This window comes from Perognathus longimembris, chromosome 5 (assembly GCF_023159225.1).
Source record: "Perognathus longimembris pacificus isolate PPM17 chromosome 5, ASM2315922v1, whole genome shotgun sequence".
Taxonomy (NCBI): Eukaryota; Metazoa; Chordata; class Mammalia; order Rodentia; family Heteromyidae; genus Perognathus; species Perognathus longimembris.
In genome coordinates this window covers 241407-265111 of record NC_063165.1, presented here as the reverse complement: position 1 = coordinate 265111, position 23705 = coordinate 241407, and the positions used below count along the sequence as shown (strand labels likewise).

The window sequence follows — 23705 nt, the reverse complement described above, 5'->3', positions numbered from 1 at the left end:
CTGGGCTGATCTCAAACCACCGTCCTCTTATCTCCTCGTCTTAAGTAGCTAGGATTAAAGGTGTGAGTCCCCTATGCCTGGATTTCTGTATAGCTTTTTTGTTGTTGATAATTGGGGTTGAACTCAGGGCCTGGGCACTGTCCCTGTGCTCTTTTTAGTTCAAGGCTAGTGCTCAACCACATGGTGCCACTTCTGGTTTTCTGGTAGTTAATTGGAGATGAGTCTCACAGACTTTCTTGCCCCAGCTGGCTTTGAACTGTGATCTTCTGGTCTCAGCCTCCTGAATAGCTAGGATATAGGCATGAGCCACTGGTGCCTGGATTTTTATAGCTTTTAAAAATTATTTCTGGTGGTACTAGGTCTTGAACTCAGGTCCTTGTTCTTGAAAGAAAGTCATATGCTCTACACTTGAGAGCCACACCTCCAGGCTCTTTTTGCCTTGCTTATTTTTGAGATAGAGTCTTACTTTATGTTCAGGCTGCCCTAGGTTGTGGTCTCTCTACTGGTGCGAGGATGACAAGAGTTTGCCACCATACCCAATCATTGTGCTTCTCTCACAGTTGGAATAGCAGGCCTTTACCATAACACCCGGCCATTAAATGAGTTGAATATTGAAAACTTTTATGTCCAGGCTGGCCTTAAACTGTAGTGCGTAATCTCTGCTTTGTAAGTAGCTAGAATTGCAGGATTGAACCACCACACCTGGTTTCTACAGCATTTTTATCCTTTATTTTCCTTTCCTTTTTCCTTCCATGTATCTGTGTGTGTGTACACACATGTGTATATATATACACATACTGTATATGTATGTACATATATATACATACACACATATAGACACATATACACACATAAACACAATATCTTTTATTTTCCTTCTTTACACACATATACACATACACACATATATACCTATATACATACATGTATATGTATATATATGTCTATATGCCTATATACCTACACATATTGTCACACACACATACCTCCATGCTCACAACTGGATGAGGAGGAGGTAGATGCTTATACTTAGGTGAGTGCTGCTGTGGGACCACCTGTATGGTCAGTTTGGGTCTTGGGTGCCATCTTATTGCTTGCTGTGGCTGGGACCTTTTTCTGAGGTAGCTGTAGTTTATTTTCTTATTCATTTTTAAGAAATCATTTTGAGGAAATTGTAGATTTTCATGCAGTTGTAAGAAGTAAGACTCAGAGCCAGGCACTAGTAGCTCAGGCCTATAATCCCAGCTTCTCAGGAGACTGAGATCTGATGGTTACGGCTCAAAGCCAGTCCAAGCAAGAATGTCCATGAGACTATCTCCAGTTAACCACCAAAAAGCTAGAGGTAAAACTATAGCTCAAATAGTAGAGTGTTAGCCTTGAACAAAAAAGCTCAAGGACAAGACCCAAGCCCTGAGTTCAATCCCCAAGTGCCAAGTGTGTGTGTGTGTATATGTGTGTGTGTGTGTGTGTGTGTGTGTGTGTTTAGCATTAGCCTTGAACAAAAATGCTCAGGGACAGCACCCAGGCCCTGAGTTCAAGCCCCAGGACCAGTGGGGGGGGGGGGGGTAGGGGGTGTGTGTGTGTGTGTGTGTGTGTGTGTGTGTGTGTGTGTGTGATCTTAAGAGATCCTTATACCCTATGGCCGCAACCTGCAGAATTAGATACCAGGAGTACAGCCAGTGTCAGCAGGGTATAGTGAAGCCTCCCACTGCCGGTCTTTACTACATCCCTTACAATACCTAGAATCCAGCAATCTGTTTTATTTCTGTAATTTTATTATTTCTCCTTTTTTTTTTTGCCAGTCCTGGGGCTTGAACTCAGGGTCTGAGCGTTGTCCCTGGCTTGTTTTTGCTCAAGGCTAGCACTCTGCCACTTGAGCCACAGCACCACCTCTGGCTGTTTTCTATATATCTGGTGCTGGGGAATTGAACCCAGGGCTTCATGTATTCGAGGCAAGCACTCTTGCCACTAGGCCATATTCCCAGCCCCTGTAATTTTATTATTTGAATAACATAGAAATGGAATCATGCATTAGCTCTAGGTATTGGGATTTTTTCCCCCTTACTCTTAATTCTTCCAAATTGTTGCCATAGTCACTGTTAGCATTTTCTAAAGTTTTGAAATACTATTCTGTTCCTTTGTCAGAATAATTTTCATTTTATTATGTTTTTTACTATTTTTTTTGGTGTTCACTAAGAGAGACTGTCCTTAACTGTATCCTAGTGTTTTTTTAACCTCCAAAGTCCTGGTTTCTTTTATTACCTACACTTTCTCCTATATTGTAAACTCATAGAGAACTCTTCTTTACCCTGGAAAAAGCTTCACGAATATAGTTTTGGGTCACTAACTATTTCTTAAGTCTCTTAAATGCTGTTTCACGAACTTGAAACCTTAATGTAATTACAGATCAAAGAGAATCTGAGCAGATAGAGACTCCACTTTGGTTCTGTGGCAGTATGAGACTGGCCTAGCTCATTAACTATGGTGAACTAGAGCAGCTTGTAAGCTTGTAACCCACATAATGATTCAGTGAAAACTTTATGGAAATGAATGAATGAATGAATGAATGAATGCAGGTACTAGTGGCTGATGCCTGTAATACTAGCTACTTAGGAGGTTGAGATCTAAGGATCGTGGTTCAAAGCAAGCCAGGACAGGAATGCTAGTCTTTCTTTAGGTTCATTGTGCACCTAGATCTAAAGAAACATATATTTTCTCTTATCAGTTAGTTGCCTGTGAACTTTTTTTATTTGGAAGCAGGTATCTTTTTAATGGTCTACTATGTTTCTTACACATTTTTTTTATTCTTAGATTGAACTGTTACAAGAAAAACTGCGAGAAAAATCAGATGGATTTAATGAATTGGTCATAAAAAAAGAGTTAGCAGATCAACAACTTCTCACCCAGAAAGAAGAAATAAAACACCTTGAGGTGACACATGCCAACACCCAAAGACAAATGGCTCAGCTTCAGGAAGAACTAGAAAAGCAGAAAAAAACTGTGAAAGAACTGCAAGTAAAGTATTGTGCATCCTCACTTGGTTGTATGGGGCAGCTGGGACAGGGCAGGTCGGGTGGCTCAAGGGTGTGGACCATGTCCACTGTGCCTGCTGATTCACAGCAGAGGCCTGAGCTAGAAGGGCTGGCAGATGTCTTTGGTGGCTCCAGGCCAGTGCACTTACTTTTTCAAGATTACATCTTTACTTCCAGTTGTGATTCCTTTTTGAATTCAGGAATTGAATTTTTTTTTTTTTTTTTTGGCCAGTCGTGGGCCTTGGACTCAGGGCCTGAGCACTGTCCCTGGCTTCTTCCCGCTCAAGGCTAGCACTCTGCCACTTGAGCCACAGCGCCGCTTCTGGCCGTTTTCTGTATATGTGGTGCTGGGGAATCGAACCTAGGGCCTTGTGTATCCGAGGCAGGCACTCTTGCCACTAGGCTATATCCCCAGCCCTGAATTCAGGAATTGAATTTTTAACATTTTACTTTTGTTGTTGTTGTTACTGGAGGTTAAAAAGCAGCTTAAAAAGTGAAGTCATATGAGTTGCCAGCCACTTGGGAGATGGAATTTAAGGAGAGTCATGGTTTAAGGCTAACTTAGGGCAAAATTAGCCAGACCCCCACCCACCTCAGTTATCAAGCCAAGCGTTGTGTTGCACACCTGTTACCCAGCTTTGCTAGAAGCATTGTTGGGGAGGAGAGGTCTCAGTCCAAGCTAGCTCTGGAGAAAAAAATTTGAGACCTATTCAAAAATTAAAGCAGCCAGGTATTGGTGGCTCATGCCTATAATCTTCACTACTCTGGACGCCGAGACCTTTAGGAAAAGCCTTTCAAAGCCAGACTCGGCAGATAAGTCTAAGAGACTCCACCCTCTATCAGCAAAATACTGGACTGGAAGTGTGACTCAGTTGTAGAGCTCCAGTTGTGAGCATTAAAGTCAAGGGAGAGCTGGAGGTGCTTGAGTTTAATCTCTGACATCCTTTCTCCAAAAAAGGGGAGGAACTGAAGGTGTGACCCAAATTGTAGAGTACAAGCACAGACCCTGAAGATCTTTGCCACCAAACAACAACAACAACAAAAACCGTGCCCAAGGAGAAATTTCACTTGAGAATCAGTAGTTTGACTCTGAGACAGATCCTGCTGCTTCAGTATGTCTGCTTGTAGCAGGAGCTGTAATCAGGACACACTGGTGCCTTCTCATCGCCACGTGTCTGTTTCCTGATGCTCTGCTCAGCCTGACCTACATGGGCCCTGCCCTGGTCCAGCCACTTCTTTTACTTCCCAGCTGGTTTGCTTTAGGGCTGTTTCATCCCTCATTCATTCACTCAGCAAACGCTCACTGAGCTAAAGTGCCAGAGGCATAGAAAAAGGCCCATTTCCCTTCTTTCAAATTGAATCCCTGACGCAACTGCGTTTGCCAATTTGTTTTCCACCTAATATTTTATGAGCATTTCCCCCATATTAGATGTTCTCTGGGAATTTTTTCAGTGTTGTTAATTTTCATCATATGGATGTAGCATTAGCCATAGTTATTTTTTTTATTTAATAAATGTAACTTCACCAACATAATCAAGCTTGAAATGAGCATTTTTCTAAGACAGGTTTGTTGGTGAGTTTAGAACTGTGAATGGATATATGCCCAGATGATATTGTGTAATCGCCCCTCCCTTGTTTTTCTTTTATTTATTTATTAATTAAAAAATTTTTTGACAAGGTGTTGTGCAAAAGGGGTACAGATACATAATAGGGCAGTGTGTACATTTCTTGTGATATCTTACACCCTGTTTTTCTTTCCCTTCCCTAGATCAGGTAGACATATATACATTACACAGTGTACCAAAAACATATACAGTAGCTATGTGGCCTATGCCAAAGGAAATTCACCTAGGACTTTAAATGTAACGCCAACAATAGAGTTTGCTTATCCTTGTCTTATATGAACTATACATAGCTTTTGAGCTATTGTGATCCACTGAGAGGTCTATTTTTGACCTTTATATGTTGAGTAGTTGTTTGGTTTTAGTTACATAATGTAGGGTCGCTTACTCAAACCTGTGGGAAATGCCACTTGACAAGAAGTTTTTGGTTTCGCAGACCTGGTCTCTACTGTCTCCCCCTCCCCCCACCTTAACAGTCATATATCAAGGAGATCATGCCCCTTAGTTTTCTGTGTTCTAGGCTTGTCTCGCTCAACATTATTTGTTCAAGTTCTCACCATTTCCCTGCAAATACCAATATTTTACCATTTCTAATCGCTATGTAGTATTCCATTGTGTATAGGTACTATATTTTTTGGATCCATTCATCTGTGGAGGGGCATCTGGGTTGTTTCCATATTTTGGCTATTGTGAATTGTGCAGTGATAAACATGGAAGTACAGATGTCTTTTTGATATCTTGGGACCTGTTGTTCAGGATAGGTGCCTAGGAGTGGTATGGCTGGGTCATAGAGTAGGTCTGTATTGAGCTTTTTGAGGAACCTCCATACTGTTCTCCAAAGTGGTTGTACTAATTTGCACTCCCACCAACAATGGAGAAGGGTTCCTCTTTCCCCGCACCCCCTCCAGCATTTGTTGTTGCCTGAGTTCAGAGTATAGGCCATTCTAACTGGAGTGAGGTGGTATCTCAGGGTTGTTTTTATTTGCATTTCCTTTACTGCCAGGGATGTTGAACATTTCCTCATATGTCTCTTTGCCATTTTTTGCCTCTTCTCTTGTGAAGTCTCTCTTTAGCTCCTTTGCCCATTTCCTAATTGGTTTATTGGGCTTGGAGGGGCTTAGTTTTTTGAGTTCTCTGTAGATGACAGGTATTAGGTCTTTGTCTGTTGCTGTGCTGGTAAAGATCCTTTCCCATATGGTTGGCTGTCTTTCTAGTTTAGTGGCTATGTCTTTAGCTGTGCAGAAACTTGTCATTTTGTAGTAGTCCCATTTGTCGAGTCTCTCCCCTATCTGTTGTGCCCCTGGGACTCTATTCAGGAAGTTCCTTCCTGTGCCTATAAGTTCTAGCGTCTTTCCTACTCTGTCCTTCAGTAGTTTCAAGGATTCGCGTCTGATGTTGAGGTCCTTGATCCATTTTGAGTTGATCTTGGTGCATGGTGATAGACTAGGGTCTACTTTGAGTTTTCTACATATGGCTGCCCAGTTTTCCCAGCACCAGTAGTTGAAGAGGCTATGTTTTTTCCATTCTTTAACTCCTTTGTCAAATATCAGCTGACTGTAAGAGTGCGGTTTTATTTCTGGGTCTTCAATTCTATTCCATTGGTCTTCAGGTCTGTTTTTATACCAATACCAGCCTGTTTTTGTTATGATGGCTCTATAATAGAGCTTGAAGTCTGGTATTGTGATACCTCCTGCACTGCTTTTTTTGCCTAGAATTGCTTTAGCTATTCTAGGTCTTTTGCTGTTCCATATGAATTTATGGGTTGCTTTCTCTATTTCAGTGAAGAATGTATCTGGGATCTTGATGGGGATTGCATTGAATTTGTATAACAATTTGGGCAATATGGCCATTTTCATTTATATTGATTCTGCCTACCCATGAGTATGGGAGGTCTTTCCATCTCCTTGTGTCCTCTTTGATTTCCCTTTTTAGATTTTTATAGTTCTCATTAAATAGGTCCTTCACGTCTTTGGTTAGGTTGATCCCTAGGTAATTTATTCTTTTTTTTAGCTATTGTAAATGGTATTATTTCCATAGTTTCCTTTTCTGCTTGTACATTGCTGGTGTACAGAAAAGCTGCTGACTTTTGTGGATTGATTTTGTATCCTGCTACTTTGCCAAAATAGTTTATTAGGTGTAGGAGTTTGGGGACTGAGTTTTTTGGGTCCTTCAAATATAAGATCATATAATCTGCGAATAGGGATAGTTTAATTTCTTCTTTGCCGATGTGGATCCCTTTGCTGTCCTCCTCTTGCCTTATTGCTATGGCTATGGATTCCAGCACTATGTTGAAAAGAAGTGGGGAGAGTGGGCATCCTTGTCTTGTTCCTGAGTTTAGGGGGAATTATTTTAGTTTCTCCCATTTAATACGATATTAACAGTTGGTCTGTTGTATATGGCTTTTATTGTTTTAAGGAATGTTCCATTTATTCCTGTTCTCTCCAGAGCTTTTAATAAGTATGGATGTTGTATTTATCCATAGTTATTTTTGTAACCTTTTCAGCATTTAAAATTGTAATAGCCTAGTGCATATTTTCCTACCTTGTTCAACAATTACTAGAAATTCTCATATTGGAGTCATAGCTAGGCACTGTGACTCTCTACCAGATGGGTCTCAAGGAGAGCCTCGAGGATTCTGTCCAGCATGTGTTGTCTGGGGAAGTATATTGCAGATCTGCAGAGGCAAGTGAGCATAGGTGTGTATGGCGCCGCTTCAGGATTGCTGAGAATGGTTTATCTTTTGACGGAAACTTGAGGTTCCTGATTTCTTAGATATTAGCCTCATACATTTCCACTTCTCCCTTAAATAGGATAAAGAGGCACTAAAGGGACAGCAGATGAGTGATTCTCTGCTAATGTCTATGTCACAGTCTACTCTCAGTGAAGGCAGGTGTCCCATGCCACCTTTGGGACACTCTTCTGAAGATTCAGAAGTCCAGCTAGAGACAACACAGAGAAAGCTCCTGCAGCATGAGACTGAGGTAAGCATCCTGGACTGTGTGGGCCCCAGTGTCTTCTGATGGTCCTGGGCACTCCTATATAGAGGACTAGATGTTTAATCCTTGGCACTGATAGTTTTCTTCCGTAACCCTCACTACTAGGAGGCTGAGAGCTGAGGATCACAGTTTTAAGCCAGCCTAGGAAGCCAAGTCCTTAAGACTTACTTCCAGTTAACCTCCCAAAAGCTGTAAGTGGAGCTGTGGCTCAAGTTGGGCTGAACAAAAAAAGCTAAGGGATAGCAATAGGCCCTGAGTTCAAGCCCATTATTGGCATTAAAAAAAAAAAAAAAAAGAAAGACGGGGCTGGGGATATGGCCTAGTGGCGAGAGAGCTTGCCTCGTATACATGAGGCCCTGGGTTCGATTCCCCAGCACCACATATACAGAAAACGGCCAGAAGTGGCGCTGTGGCTCAGGTGGCAGAGTGCTAGCCTTGAGCGGGAAGAAGCCAGGGACAGTGCTCAGGCCCTGAGTCCAAGGCCCAGGACTGGCAAAAAAAAAAAAAAAGACTAAATGTCCAAAAACAGGCAGAAGGGTTGTGACTAAGGTATGTTCTTTGTGTGTGAGAGTGTGTGTGTGCCTGTCCTGGGGCTTGAACACAGGGTCTGGGTGCTGTCCCTGACCTTTTGTGCTCAAGGTTAGTACTTTACCACTTGAGCCATAATTTCAGTTCTAGCTTCTTAGTGGTTAATCAGAGATAAGAGTCTCATGGACTTTTCCTGCCCACCTTGGCTTCAAAGCACAATCCTCAGATCTGAGCTTCCTGAGAAGCTAGTATACAGGCATGAGGCACTAGTGCCTGGACTGAGGCATATTCTTTATAATATCAGAATTTGATAGTACTGCATAGTATAAATCCTCCTGAGTTATTTTAATTAGTATCAATTAAGTACTGGGAATGTGGCTTAGTGGTAGAGTGTTTGCCTAGCATACGCAAAGCTGTGGGTTCGATTCCTCAGCACCACATACACAGGAAAAGCCGGAAGTGGTGCTGTGGCTCAAGAGGTAGAGTGCTAGCTGGGAGCAAAAGGAAGCCAGGGACAGTGCTCAGGCTCTGAGTCCAAGCCCCAGGACTGGCAAAAACCCCCACAAATAAATATCAATTAGATCAACTGGTTAATTAATTAGTAAATTTCAAAACTTTGTTTTAATGAAAGGTTTTGGACTTAAAGAAGCAGCTAGAAAATACTAAGTTTGACTTAGTACATAAAAATGAAGAAATACTACATCTGAACTTAAAACTGGAGAATAATCCTGCTGTGGTCAGCGTCCAAGAACTACAAGAGGAAAATGCCAGTTTAAAGGTAAACAGGAAAGACGCTGTGGAGGCTTAAGTTGTGCAGATGATATGAATGCTAGTGCCGTCACAAGGTATCTAGGAACTTTCTTCCAAAGCGGAAGAGGGTCTGCACCTGTAGAGTTTTGCTACAGGAGGTATTGCTACAGGAGGAATGCTTGGGATAGCTTCTAAGTCCTGTGAATAGAGTACCAGTGACCCTACCTTGAGCTCTGCTGTGCTCCTCATTGCAGCATTGATAATCAGTTCCTGCAAATGGCTTATTTTCATTTTTATGAGTTTGTAATTTCCATTGTGTTGTCTGCGTGCATGCGTGCATGCATGCATGTGAGCATCCTCACCCTGCATTCTCTTTATCCATTTGTCTGTTGTTAATTCTATCATTTGGCTATTATGAACAGGGGTACAATACACTTTATTCAGGTTTTCCTCTAGTATCCTGAATTACTCTCCTGTAGATACATACCCAATAGTGGTATAGCATGGTCATAAAGCAGATTTTTTTTTTTTAGTGTTTTAAGTTTTATAATGATTTCTCTAATGATTCCATTCATTTATATGCCCATCAACAGTGTCTGAGGGTTCCCTTTCCCCTGCATATTTGCCAGCATTTATTGTTGTTGGTTTTCTTGATGGCTGCCATCCTGACTAGGTAAGGTAGACTCATTGTGGTTTGTGATTTGCATTTCCTTTATGATTATGTATCAAGCATTTTAATTCTTCTTTTGAGAATTGTTTTGTTTCCTTGCTCATTTCTTTTTTTTTTGTCGGTCATAGTGCTTGAACTCTGGGCCTTGGCACTGTCCCTGAACTCTTCAGCTCAAGGCTAGCACTCTAGCACTTGCGCCACAGCTTCACTTCTCGCTTTTTGTGGTTCATTGGAGATAAGAGTCTCATGGACTTTTCTACCCGGGCTGGCTTTGAGCTGAGATCTGAGGATCTGAGGACCTCAGATCTCAGCCTCCTGAGCTAGGATTACAAGGTGTGAGCCACCAGCATGTAGCAGTATGACCGTTTTCAAGATAGTAATTCTACTAATCCAATAGCATAGGCAGTCTTTCCATTTTTTGGATTCTTTTTCATGAGAACCATTTATCTGATTGAGTAGGTTCTCTTTTATTTCTAGTTTGCTTCTTCTTCTTTTGATCTGAGACTAAGACTTGAACTTGGTACCTGATGTTTTCACTCATTGGCTAACACTCTACCAACTGAGCCATGCCTCTTAACAGCATGCTTTTTTGATTCTTATTGAACGCTTTTCTCTTTTACTGTACCAGTGGGATCAATTATGTCAAATGTGTTGAAGATTAAACCACCCTTTCATCACTAGAATAGGCCCTAAATGGTGCGAATGTCCTGTTCTTTGAATATATTGAATATACATAGTATTTAATTTGCTAATATTTTATTAATGTGTTTTACATCTGTGTTCATGTGACATTAGTAATTATTATTTCTGGTAATACCTAGTTTTATATGAAGGCTGTGGTGTTCTCAATGAATTGGGAATGTTACCAACTCCTTCCATTTTCTGAAAGAGTTTAACAGAGATGTGATCTCTTCAAATGTCTGAAAAGAATAAGGTACTGGAACTATCTGGAGTTTAAGGGAGGAGACTTTTGATGGTTTAATATCTTTATTAGATTTAAGGATATTTGTTTGGATGTCTTTATCTTGTGTTCATTTAAAAATATAATAATATTATTATTAAAGCACTGTACAGAGGGATTACCTTTTCATAAGTCAGGTAGTGAATACATTCTTTTTTATGTGGGTAGCAGGACTTGAACTCAGGACCTGGGTACTGTCCTTGAGTTCTTTCACTCAAGGCGAGTGCTCTACCACTTTGAGCCACAGCACAGCTCTACTTCTGGTCTGTCTGGTGGTAATTGGACATGAGAGCCTCACGGACTTTGCTTCCCAAGTTGGCTTTGAACCCTGATCCTCAGATCTCAGCCTACTGAGTAGCCAGGATACAAGTGTGAGCCACCGGTGCCCACCTGTCAGTACATTTCTTTGCTTCCCCCCCCCCCCCGTTTCCCCCTCATGTCCCTGCTCACAAGTTGCATATTTCATTTTCCATGTAGTGATAATGAGTAGTATCATGACTTACTTGTTACTCATTTGTTCACCCTCCTCCCTCCATTTCTGCACAGCTACCCAAAAGAAAAAAAGTACGAAAACAAAAACAAATACCACCACCACCACTACCAACAGCTTCCTTCCCCGTTTTCATTTATTGGAATTTTTTTTTTTTTTTTTTTTTTGCCAGTCCTGGGCCTTGGACTCAGGGCCTGAGCACTGTCCCTGGCTTCTTCCCGCTCAAGGCTAGCACTCTGCCACTTTAGCCACAGCGCCGCTTCTGGCCGTTTTCTGTATATGTGGTGCTGGGGAATCGAACCTAGGGCCTCGTGTATCCGAGGCAGGCACTCTTGCCACTAGGCTATATCCCCAGCCCATTTATTGGAATTTTTGATGAGTAGTACTTAAAATGTTCAGAGGAGTTATGCCTTTGGGTTCCACCCCTAAGTGTGTCCTCCTTTATTCTGTGTCTGAATGCCTAGCATCTTGTGTAAATTATCATGTCCTGTCATATTTTAGATCTAGCTTCCACATGTGACAGAAGTCTCTCTGAGCTTGGTTGGATTATCTCACTTAATGTGATTTGTTCTAGGTTCATCCATTGCCTTGAAAATTATGGAATATTCTTTCTAATGGATGAGTAAATTTCTATTGTGTATATATGCCATGTTTTTTTGATCCACTTATCTATTGTAGGTAATAACTTGGCTGTTGTATATCCTGATTTGTAATATTCTGAATTGATACCCAAGAGAGGTATTGCTGGGTCATAGGGAAGTTCTACGTTTAGATTTTTTTTTTTTTGTCATTGTTGGGCTTGAACTCTGGGCTTGGGTGCTGTCTCTGAGCTCTTCATTTCAATGCTTGAGTGCTCTACCACTTTAGCCACAGCACCAGTTCCGGTTTTCTGGTGGTTAATTGGAAATAAGAGTCTCATGGACTTTCCTGCCTGGCTTTGAACTGTGATCATCAGATCTCAACCTCCTGAGTAGCTGGGATTACAAGTGTGAGCCACTGGTGCCTGACTATGTTTAGATTTTTGAGGAACTTCCAAACTGCCACCCATAGTGGTTATACTAGTTTACATTGCTACCAACAGAACAAGAGAAGTCTTTCCCCATATCCCTGTCAGCATTTGTTGCTCAAATTCTCCATGTTTGCCAATGGAACTGGAGTGAGATGAAATGTCAAAGTTGTTTTAATTTCTGGTTCTTTTATGGCTAGGGATGTTGAGCATTCCCTCATGTGTTTATTGCCATTCTTCTTTTTTTAGCTACTTTGTCCATTTATTGATTGGTTTATTAGTTTTGGGGTGGGGTGTTAATTTTTGAGCTCTTTACATATTTTGGATCAAGCCTATGTCAGATGTATTGCTGGTAAAGATCTCCTAGTCTGTTGGCAAACATTCTAGTTTAGTAACTATGTCCTTTGCTGTGCAGAAACTTACTTTGATGTAATCACATTTAAGTCTCTTTCCTATTTGTTGTACTCCTGAGACTCTTCGCAAAAAGTTCCTGTCTATGTGAATAAGTTCTAAATGTTTCTCTTACTCCATCTTGCAGTAATTTCAAAATTTCAAGTTTGTTGAAGTCTTTGATCCACTTTGAGTTGATATTGGTCCATGGTGACAAACAAGGTTCCAATTATAGTTTTCTGCATATGGTTTTCCCAACACCAATTATTGAAGAGGCTTTTTTTCCCAATGCATGTTTTTGGCTCCCTTGTCAAATATCAGATGACTGTAAGAGTATGATTTTATTTCTGGGTCTTCCAGTTTGTTCCATTGATCTTTGGGCCTATTTTTTTGTGTAGCAGAGTTTGAGGTCTGGGATTATGATACTGCCAACATTGCTTTTTTATTCTTGCCTAAAATTGCTTTGGCAATTTGAGATCTTTTGGATTTTGTTGGAGATTGCATTGAGTTTGTAGATCACCTTGGCAGGATGGCCATTTTCAAGATATTAATTCCACCTATGCATGAACTGGGAGGTCTTTCCATTTCCTGATGTCATCTTCCGTTTCTTTCAGATTTATTTTGTTTTTATTTTTGTTTACCACTCCTGGGGCTTGAACTCTGGCCTGGGTACTGTCCCTGAGTTTTTTTTTTTCTTTTTTTAGTTCATGGCTTTTGCTCTACTGCTTGAACCATAGCTCCACTTAGGCCTTTTTGATAGTTTATTGGAGATAAGAATCTCATGGACTTGCCTGCTTGGGCTGGCTTTAAACTTCAATCCTCAATCTCAGCCTCCTGAATGGCTAGGATTACAGGTGTGAGCAACCGGCACTGGCATTTCTTTAGATGTCCCAGTTTTCATTTGAAGGCCTTGGTCTTTGGCTTCCTTGGTTGGGATTCTTGTGTTCATTTTGATAAATTGTGTTTTCAAAGAATAGATTTCTTCATGGTTGATAAACTTCATGGCATAAGAGTCTTAATCTTCCATTAACTTGTTTGGTCTGTTTTTTTTTGTTTTGTTTTGTTTTGTTTTTTTTGCTAGTCCTGGGCCTTGGACTCAGGGATTGAGCGCTGTCCCTGGCTTCTTTTTGCTCAAGGCTAGCGCTCTACCACTTGAGCCACAGTGCCACTTCTGTTGATTTTTCTGTGTGTGTGGTGCTGAGGAATTGAACCCAGGGCTTCGTACATGCTAGGCAAGCCCTGTACCACTAGGCCACATTCCCAGCCCCTCAAAAAATTTTTTAAAATGTGCACACAGATCCATTCACTTTCTTGGTATACAGTTTAATGAGTTTTGAAGTGTATTTATAGTTTTTAAATAACCACCACAGTAAATGCACTTTGAAGACTCCCCATTTGTTACCCCTCTGTATCCCCCATGCCTGGCTCCAGCAGCTCTTGGTCACCCCAGAAGATGTCCTCTGCAGTCCTGTGGTTTTGCCTCTTCCAGAATTCCATGTCCATCACTTAGCACATTTCATCGAGATCTCTATGCATCACTGTGCATAATCAGGTGTTTGTTCCTTCTGTTGCTGAGTAGTGGTATGTGGATATACTGCAGTTTGTTTACTCATTGGGACATCTGAGTTGTTGCTGGGGTTTTTCAATTGCAAATCAAGCTTCTGTATGGGTTTCTATATGGGTTTTAGTAAGAAAAAAGTTTTCTTTGTTAAACACCTAGCGGTGGACAGGTTGATGCCTCCCACAGTGACTCCAGCATTTTTCATTTCCACCAGCCATTATTAGTGTTCTAGTATTAGATTGCAAGCATGTACTACTATACTGACTCATGAATGTACATTTTACCCTCTTTGATATCTTAGAAGAAAAATATTCAGTCTTTACCATTAAATGTGATGCTAGCCAGGAAATTTTTGAAAATATTCTTGCCAGAGCAATAAGACAAAAGAATGAATTAAAAAGTATCCAAATAGGAGAGAAAAGGTTACTTCATTTCTGTTTATAGTCCACATGATTTTGTATGTACAAAAGAAAGCCAATCCCCCTTCTCTCCCAAAGAAATCAGGATAGAACCCATAAATTCAGGAAGCTTAGAGGATACAAAATCACCATATACAAATCAGTGACTTGAAAAAAATTACTTTAAATTGAGTTACTGGTTCTTAAGGAGTTTAGGGTTTTTTTTGTTTTGTTTTGTTTTTGTTGGTTCCTCTGGGCCTGGGCACTGTCCCTGAGATTTTTGCTCAAGGCAGGGACTCTTACCACTTGAACCACAGCGCCACTTTTGGCTTTTTTGAGTAGTTTATTGGAGATAAATGTCTCTTGGAGTCTCCTGCCCATGGTGAGCTTGCCCCTGTTCTATTCAGGAATGAGCAAATTCATTGACCATTTTGTTTGTGCAGATCTTGGGTACTGTCTCTGAGCTTTTTTTTGCTAAAGGCTAGTATACAGATTGCCAAAAGGAAACTCCCACATGGTTCATGGGAAGAGAGTTTATTGAGAGATGGAGAGAGCAAACCTTTAGTGCACAAGATGGAGTCTGGAGTCGGGTGGAGCAAGAGAGATTATGGCAGAAGGAGAGAGATTATATAGGGAGGGTGGGGAATGTGCCCACAGAGGTAGGAGTCAGAGATAGGAAAATGATTTCAGAGCCTAAGGGACAACCCACTGCCCCCAAGCATGCCAGTTACCTGGGTTACAGGTACTGGGTGGGGACTTCTAGGGTGCTTGGGGAGAGAGCCAAGGGAAGGGGCCATTTCTCCAAGGCAGACCTGACAATCTAGCCTTTTAATAATTTTTTTTTTTGGCCAGTCCTGGGCCTTGGACTCAGGGCCTGAGCATTGTCCCTGGCTTCCTTTTGCTCAAGGCTAGCACTCTGCCACTTGAGCCACAGCGCCACTTCTGGCCATTTTCCATATATGTGGTACTGGGGAATTGAACCCAGGGCTTCATGTATATGAGGCAAGCTCTCTTGCCACTAGGTCATATTCCCAGCCCCTTTTAATAATTTTAAAGGGCCACTTTTTCTGGCTACTTCTTGCTGACAAGGGGTAGAAGGTATAACCTCTCTGTACATCAGTTTGATAATAAAAATTTGAAAAAAAAACACAAAAAACAAGGGGTAGAAGGTAGAGCTGTTGTCGGGTCCAGTTCCTTGGCAGTGAATATACATATGTTTCTTTGGTAAAGAACTGAAGAGGATGCAAAATGAGAAGACATCTTGTGTTCACAGATGTGGAAAATTATTACTGCTAAAATGTCCATCTTTCCCCTGAACCATTTACAAATTGAAAGCAGTTTTTCTCAAAATATCAGTAACATTGTCTGACACATGCTTTCTCTTTAGATTGGGTACAGCAGCTCTGAAGTTGAAGAGTTAAAAGCCATTATTGAAAATTTACAAGAGAACCAAGAGCGATTACAGAAGGATAAAGCAGAAGAAATTGAGCAGCTCCACGAAGTCATTGAGAAGCTGCAGAGTGAGCTAACCTCCATGGGGCCTGTGGTACATGAACTTAGTGACTGTCAAACTGACAGCCTCCACAGAGAGCTGCTCTGCTTCCAGGCTGAGGGGCCAGGTGGGCAGGCACTGCGGGCTGAGCTTGAAGCTACACTCTCAGCCAAGGAAGCCCTGAGCCAGGTGCTGGCTGAGCAGGGACAGGGGCACAGTCAGGCCCTGGAGGCTCTGCAGCAGCGCCTGCAAACTGCAGAGGAGGCTGCCACACAGCAGCTGGCTGAACTGGGACGCATTGTGACCCTCAGGGAGGCTGAGGTTGAGGTCATGGCCTCCCGCATTCAGGAATTTGAAGCTGTCCTGAAGGCAAAAGAAGCAATCATTGTGCAAAGAGATCTGGAAATTGATGCTATGAAGAGGCGGGGAGTGGCTCATTCAGTGGAGCTGGAGGCTCTCCTACTGGCCTTGACACGCTTCTGCTATGCTCTGGAACGGCAGCCTCTGGCTGCACCAGATGAGCCTCCTGAGCTACAGCAGCTCCGAGTACAGTGTGCCCGCCTCAGCCGCCAGCTGCAGCTGCTACACCAGCAGTTCCTGAGATGCCAGGTGGAACTGGATCAGCAGCAGGCCCATGGAGTGCCTGGTGGTCCCACACATTCTTGCATGGACTCACAGATTGAGCAACATGGCTGGTTGGAGCAGGACAACAGCAGCAACATCCAGCCAGCATTGGCCTCCTATAATCAGGGCCCACAGGTAGGCTTCCTGCCATGTGGACAGGGTTGCTAAGGTGCTCACAGAAGGCTACCTGGGGTATAGGGATGAATATGAAGACTGGATGTTGAATTGCTTATATTTTCCTCCTTTTTATCTCAACTTTAGTGACTTCTGTGGTGAGTATTGGGAATGCTGCCATCACTGGAGGATCTTGACAGGGCAGAAAAGGTTGCACAGAGTTTGAATCAGCTCTAGGATCCCCAGAGAGTCTGGCTGGTTCTATTTGGTACAGCTTTAAAAGTATTTTTTTTTTTTTTTGGCCAGTCCTGGGGCTTGGACTCAGGGCCTGAGCACTGTCCCTGGCTTCTTTTTGCTCAAGGCTAGCACTCTGCCACTTGAGCCACAGCGCCACTTCTGGCCATTTTCTGTATATGTGGTGCTGGGGAATCGAACCCAAGGCCTCATGTATATGAGGCAGGCACTCTTGCCACTAGGCCATATCCCCAGCCCTAAAAGTATTATTATTGTAGTCTGTAATCCTGGCAGTTCAGGAGGCTGAGATCTGACGATCATGGTTCAGAGCCAGCAAGGCCAAGAAAGTCTTTGAGACTCTTATCTCCAATTAATCACAGAAAAAGCCAGAAGTGGTGCTGTGGCTCAAATGATAGAGCACTAGCCTTGAGCAAAAAGGAGCTCAGGGACAGTGCCCAAGTCCAGAGTTCAAGTCCCAGGGCCAGCAAAAATTCAGAAAGGATTATTTTAAGTCAGTTAAATTTCTAAAACTCCTCCTTTGATGCTGTGGGGACTATACAGTGACAGAGGCTGCTTGGCATTGATTTCCCTCTGTGATTCTCAACCAAATGGTGTTTATCTTTTAAAAAACATTTCCCGTGAAAATGGTTCTGAGCTCATTTTAGTTTTGAGCAGAATTAAATTACTTTAAAACTATTCCATGGGCTGGGGATATGGCCTAGTGGCAAGAGTGCTTGCCTTGTATACATGAAGCCCTGGGTTCGATTCCCCAGCACCACATATACAGAAAATGGCCAGAAGTGGCGCTGCGGCTCAAGTGGCAGAGTGCTAGCCTTGAGCAAAAAGAAGCCAGGGACAGTGCTCAGGCCCTGAGTCCAAGGCCCAGGACTGGCAAAAATAAATAAATAAAATAAAATAAAATAAAATAAAACTATTCCAGTTTGCCTTTGAGTAGAACTTTGGGTATTAGCTGCTCTGTCAGCTCCTATTCCAAGATTCTCCTACATCAGGCTTCAGCCTGTTGTGCATGCTGTGCATTGGTAGGCAGCAAGCAGAGGCCAGCAGTGCCTTCCTTCTGATGTCTCTGTTGATACACAGCTCCAGTACTTCAGTACTCTGAGGGGTAGCTGAGCAGCATCTGGGTCTGATTTATCTAGCTATAGCTTTATAAGCATCCTTACTATTTCTCCTGACCAAGGACAATCTGCAGCCTACCGAATTACTGGTGACACCAAAGGACTCTGGTGTCCACAAAGCAGAAAGTATGATCTCAGTGCTCACTGTGTGCCAGAGGCAGCTGGAAGCAGAGCTGCTCTTGGTGAAAAGCGAGATGTGCTTGAACACAGATGATAGAAGCTGGATACCAGAAGGGATGCAGGTGTGTAGGCCTCGGGAAGGTGTGTATGGGTATGTGTTGCAGGGATAATGTGGGCACATCTGTCCATCCTGAGAGGGACAGGGCTCAGTGTGAGGCAGAGGCAGGAAGGGGGTGGACATCAAAGAAGAGACTTGCTTTTCTGAGTGCTGCATATAGCTGCTTGTTCTCTGAGTCGACCTCCCCTGTTACACTAATGCTCCTGTCCATCTGAGATCTCTATGCTTTATTATCCCAGTCTCAGCAGTTAAGTATTTTTCATGGTAGGATTGAATTACACTCATGCTTTACCATGGCTCAGAGTTGTTGTTCCTGGCAAGAATGGCTTTGAAGGCTTCAGATTCTTTTTTGAACTTCAGAATCCCACCCCCCCAAATTTCCCCATATTTTTACTTCAAGAGAGGTTGACTTTTCTCTTGGAAAGAAGGTTACACTTCACCAACCTTAGATTATTATAGGGTTGAGATTTAACAAGAAGGCAAGGGCAGCGTTTGCAAGAGTATATGTAGCTGGGCAGAGTGTGCTGCTTTCTATCTTGGCTTGCATCATGTGCTTCACAGAGCACCTGTTGGCACCTCTGTTAGTACTGATTCTTCCTGGTCAGTCTGAGTGCCTCATGGCTTCTTGACAAAGCTAACCACCATTTTTTCTTCAAAGCTACTTACAAACAGGCCTACAACTCCTTAGTTCTGATCACCAAAATGCTTAAAACCTAAAGCAGTTGATTGTTGTTTTCCCAGATGTTGTGTCTTAAATTTGTGTGGCAATGAAGCCTCTCTGGTGTGAATTTTCTGCATGTTGCTGGGGGAAAAGCAGAGTCCATACGTTTTGGCCTACTGCTGTGCATAGCATGTGCATAACATTCACATCTGAGAACCTGAGAAGTTCTAAATTCTGCGGTGTCCAGACCTAGGCTAAGGTGTTGACCTGGGCTGCCTTTGTGAGAGAACATGCATGAGTCTGTTTTGAGTGCCCACTGAGCACCTCAGGAGGTTGTGTAGAGGCCCTCTCACAGCTATATGTGCAGTCCCTCCTGCCTTCATGGGGGTAGAGGTGGAGGAGTCTTATAACACTGGAAGGCCAGCCCATGGCTCCACAAGCAGAACCAGATTCTTAGATGGCACATGACACAGACTGGGGAGGAAACCACATTTGTTACAAAGACTACAACTAACCCGTGTGTGTGTGTGTGTGTGTGTGTGTGTGTGTGTGTGTTACTGGGTTTGAATTTTGAGCTCAGGGCCTTATTGTTGATATACAGGTGCTCTATCACCTGAGCCACATCCCAGTCCTAGCACTACAATTTTTTTTTCAGTGTTCAAATAATAGAATCTTCCCATTCTTTTGTGTGTGTGCATGCACGTGTTCGTGTGTGTGCATGTGTTTGTGTGCATGCGTGCAGATACAGGTCCTATGGCTTGAACTTGGTACCTTGAGCTCTGCCTTTTCACTCCCAGCTGTGGCTCCACCACTTGAGCCATACCTCTTGTTCCAGCCTTTTGATGGGTAACTGGAGATAAGACTTTCTTGGATTTGTCTGCTTGGGCTGGCTTTGAATTTGATCCTCAGGTTTCAGCCTCCTTAGATTTTGGGCATGGATCATTAGTTTCTGGTTCTGACCTAAAATGTTCACTGTCTAGAGGGTTACCAGGTCTCCATCCTGTTCCATCACCCATAGGTGTTCCTCTGAACTCAGCTCACAGTCACTACTTGGCAGGGTAAGGCACCTTACATTCTACTGCTTCACTCATATCCGTATTCTCCTCACTTTCAGGGTAAGGAAAAGCAAGTAGAAGATTATCAGCTGCATAAAGTCAACCTCATAGCTCAAGTGAAACAACTTCAGAAAAAACTGAACCAATTGGTATGTTCTGTGGCCTTCCAGGACATCAACACTGAACATCCTAAATTCCAGCAGTGCTCAACATTGCAATGCCTGTTAGAAAATGGTTCAGATGATGGCTTCCATAACAGCGAAGACACAGATGGGTCACCTCTTGTTGACACGTTTGACATCGATAAATCCACACAGGACCTCATTGGTGGAAATAAAAGTAGAAATTTTTTGCTAGACAATAAAATCCCAGCTTTTCCCACTCAAGAAAAGTTAGCATTACAGGATGGGCCTGTTTCCTCACAAACCAATATGCACAGAAGCTCCTGCCACACTGAGGGGGTTGAGCCCCAGAAGGACCCAGTGAGGGCCATGGACCTGTCTTGTTGGAGCTCTCCTGAAGTCCTCCGGAAGGACTCAACACTAGAGCCTCAGCCCAGCCTCCCCCTGACACCCTGCTCGGGGGCTGTGAGCCTGCGCAGCACTGACACCACCCCAAAGGACTGGAAAGACTCCCCACTGTGGGCTAATGCTTCAGAGCTGCCTTGTCACCCAGGAACAAGCCCACAGTGGGCAGCAGCTGTACCGGCTGAGCACCACCATGTGGAGACAGCCCTGGTAGGTGTCTTTTCTACAGCACCCAGGTGCTGGCCAGGGTTCCTGTTCATGTGCCTCACAGCAGCACCATTGTTGGCTCACCTGTCAGCCAGCTGCCTCCCAGTCCCTGGACGGACTGGCTTTCTCAGGGATGCGCTCAGTGCCATAGCTGGCTGTTGTGGGGATATTCTGAATCCTTCAGTCATGTCTAAAATGAAAGGTGTAGTAAGAAACTCATCCTGGTGATCTTACCTGATATACAGATTCTGAACAGTGCAGTCAAATATTCATTGTTGAGGTGGAATATGAAGAAATATTCTTTCTCTATTATGATTTTGGTTTATTCTCAGAAACATTTCATGTGCCACAGATTTTTTTAATAGGATGCTGATTAATTTTAAGAGCACTTCAGTTATTTTTTTTCTAACATTAATTTGAGCAATGTGTATGTCTTGAGCAAGATAAAATAAGTAATTTGGGGATACATGTTATCTGAGGGATCCATACATATAGTATCCTAGAATCTTAGATGTTTGCTAGTGGCTAATATAAAATATTCCTGAAGTTCTGTGGTGGATCAGGTTAAGTAGTTGTAAGCACATGGCCTCAGCATGTTCACAAGTTGTGAATGTTGTGAGCCGGGTTCCTTATAGGAAGATGTTATATTTTGGCCTTAGAAAATTTACATCTGGAAAGTTTGGCTGTGTGGTGTGATGTTACTATTTTGTGACCATCTAAAAGTCTGCCTGTATAAACAGGAGAAGGACGTTGAAGACTTTATCATAACATCATTTGATTCTCAAGAACTGTTAAGATCTCCTCCTCTCGGGTTAGAAAGAAGAAGCAATGGGAGTGGAAACAGTGAGTCACTTTTCTTTTTCCTTTGGAATTTCTAGAGTATAGGATAGTATAAGGAATTCCTCCATATGTTCTCTGTCCCCTCCCTATACTCAGAATGTAAATTGTATGCATGTTTCATGGAATATGAGACTAACAGTATTCCTCACCAGGAGTTCACACTGATCTCAGGCTGGATGGGATACTCAGGTTGAGTGACAATCCCAGGAATGTCCTTCCTGGAGAAGTCATCTCAGCTTACAAGTGGCATTTGGTACAGGGCAGGCAGAGATGGAGGAGTAAGCCAGGTACCTGGGTCATAAATATATGATGTATCCCTGCCTCTCCCATCATTTGAAGTAGTCCCTCTGTCCTCTCCGGGTTTGAAGGCCTGTGACATTTGTGAAGAGCAGGGGCAGTAGTTTGAAGTGGGATACTTAGCAGGCATCTATCTGGCATCTACTAGGTTATGTCGATGGGGTGCTTCATAGTAGGAGGTGTGTGGGGTCAGCATGGGCCCAGTGGCTGCAGTTATATCTGCCAGGTGTTTTGTTTTAATTTTTCATGAGGTAGATACCTTGGAGACCATGTAGAAGTTCTTGATTTCTTACCTACTGGCCTCAGCCTCTGTGGAGGTTCTTGCTGAGTTTGTTTGGTTGCCAAACCATGATCTTTTGATTTGGTCATTTACTCTGTAATGATTTCCTTTCTCCTGCCTAGCACTTGGGGATTCTTTTTTGTTTGTTTTAAATCATTGCCTCATTTAGTGATTTTTTTTTGGGGGGGGGGGGGCAGTCCTGGGCCTTGGACTCAGGGCCTGGGCACTGTCCCTGGCTTCTTTTTGCTCAAGGCTAGCACTCTACCACTTGAGCCACAGCGCCACTTCTGGTTGTTTTCTATATATGTGGTGCTGGGGAATTGAACCCAGGGCTTCATGTATACGAGGCAAGCGCTCTTGCCACTAGGCCATATTCCTAGCCCCTTTTAGTGATTTTTGAGTGTGAGATCATAGTGACATAGATTATTAGAAATCTAAAGATTGCAAAATGCTAATGCCAGCAAATGTGTGTGTGTGTGTGTGTGTGTGTGTGTGTGTGTGTGTGTGTTTTGAGGCAGGATCTCCCTATCTAACTAACCTAGGCTGTCCTTGAACTACTGATCTTTTACCTCAACCTCCTGAGTGTTGTGAATATAGGCATCATGCCTGGCCGCTAGCAACTTTGTATGTGTGTGTGTGTGTTGGTATTAGTAGTGGGGCTTGAACCCAGGGCCTGACACTCTCACTTGGCTTTTTTTTTTTCTTTTCTCAAGGCTGGTACTCTTACTAATTGAGCCACACCTCCATTTACTAGCAGCTGTTCATTTTGTCTTTCATTTACTTTAAATATTGTGAGCATGCGGCTTGAGCAGCCAAGGGCTCTGCCTGTGATACTCCAAGAACAGCTTCTGTCAGCCCCTGACTCAGCGGAGAGTCACTGTTAGTATCTGGGTGATTTTCATGCCACAGATTTGGTATAAAATAATGTGTGGACACTGTAGCAGTGAGCTCCACATGCTTCAACACCCTTGTTGTTCTACAATGGCCTATGTTTACACAGCGTCCTCTGTCCCCAGCAGAGTGGCCTGTGCATGTTCGCTGTAGCACTTGAAGGTGTTTCCTCATGTATGCCATTATGTGTTTGCCCTCTCCATTCCTAAACTCCTCCTGAGTTGTCCAGTACAGCATGTTTGTTCTCTGCCTGCTGATCTGCAGGTACTCCATTGGGCCCCTCGTCCCTTCTTACCAGTCCTTTGTCTTAATGAAGCACATTACCCAGAGGCTTCTGGAGAAAGTATTTTTTGAGAAGTTTCCCTCAGTTGTTTGGTCTTGGTGTAGACACCTGGGTCTTGCCTACTTGTTCCTCTTTTTCCCTTGGTGACCTGTGGGGTCGAGTGTGTCAACCCCAAGAACCTCCTCTTTATAAACCCCATGATCATCCTTCCCATGATTTTCTCTCTTCTCTTCCTAATTTTTGTTCATGAAGTATTTGTACTCTTGGACTAATTGTCTATTTCTCTTTTTCTCTCTCTTCCCACTTGTTTTTGTTTTCATGTCCTTTGCTTTTCCATTTGGTTTTCTGAACTTCATTTTCTGATCTTTGTGCTGAACACTGTCATGTCTGTTCTTCCACTGTGAGTTCCTGAGCATGCCCAT

General features: G+C 42.9%; 1 protein-coding gene across 3 annotated transcripts in view; it reads left to right on the top strand.

Moving 5' to 3' along the window:
* Positions 1–23705, top strand: part of Pcnt (pericentrin) — a 113315-nt gene that overhangs the window by 60599 nt on the left and 29011 nt on the right. Inside the window, exons 24-30 of one of the 3 annotated variants that reach the window (XM_048346058.1) lie at positions 2812–3015; positions 7465–7635; positions 8825–8956; positions 15792–16655; positions 18067–18246; positions 20018–20695; positions 21433–21535. In XM_048346058.1, the coding sequence (XP_048202015.1) occupies positions 2812–3015; positions 7465–7635; positions 8825–8956; positions 15792–16655; positions 18067–18246; positions 20018–20695; positions 21433–21535 (2332 nt within the window). Of the gene's footprint in view, positions 1–2811; positions 3016–7464; positions 7636–8809; positions 8957–15791; positions 16656–18066; positions 18247–20017; positions 20696–21432; positions 21536–23705 lie in introns of all 3 variants that reach the window. The other 2 variants (XM_048346059.1, XM_048346060.1) reach the window with 2 other exon arrangements.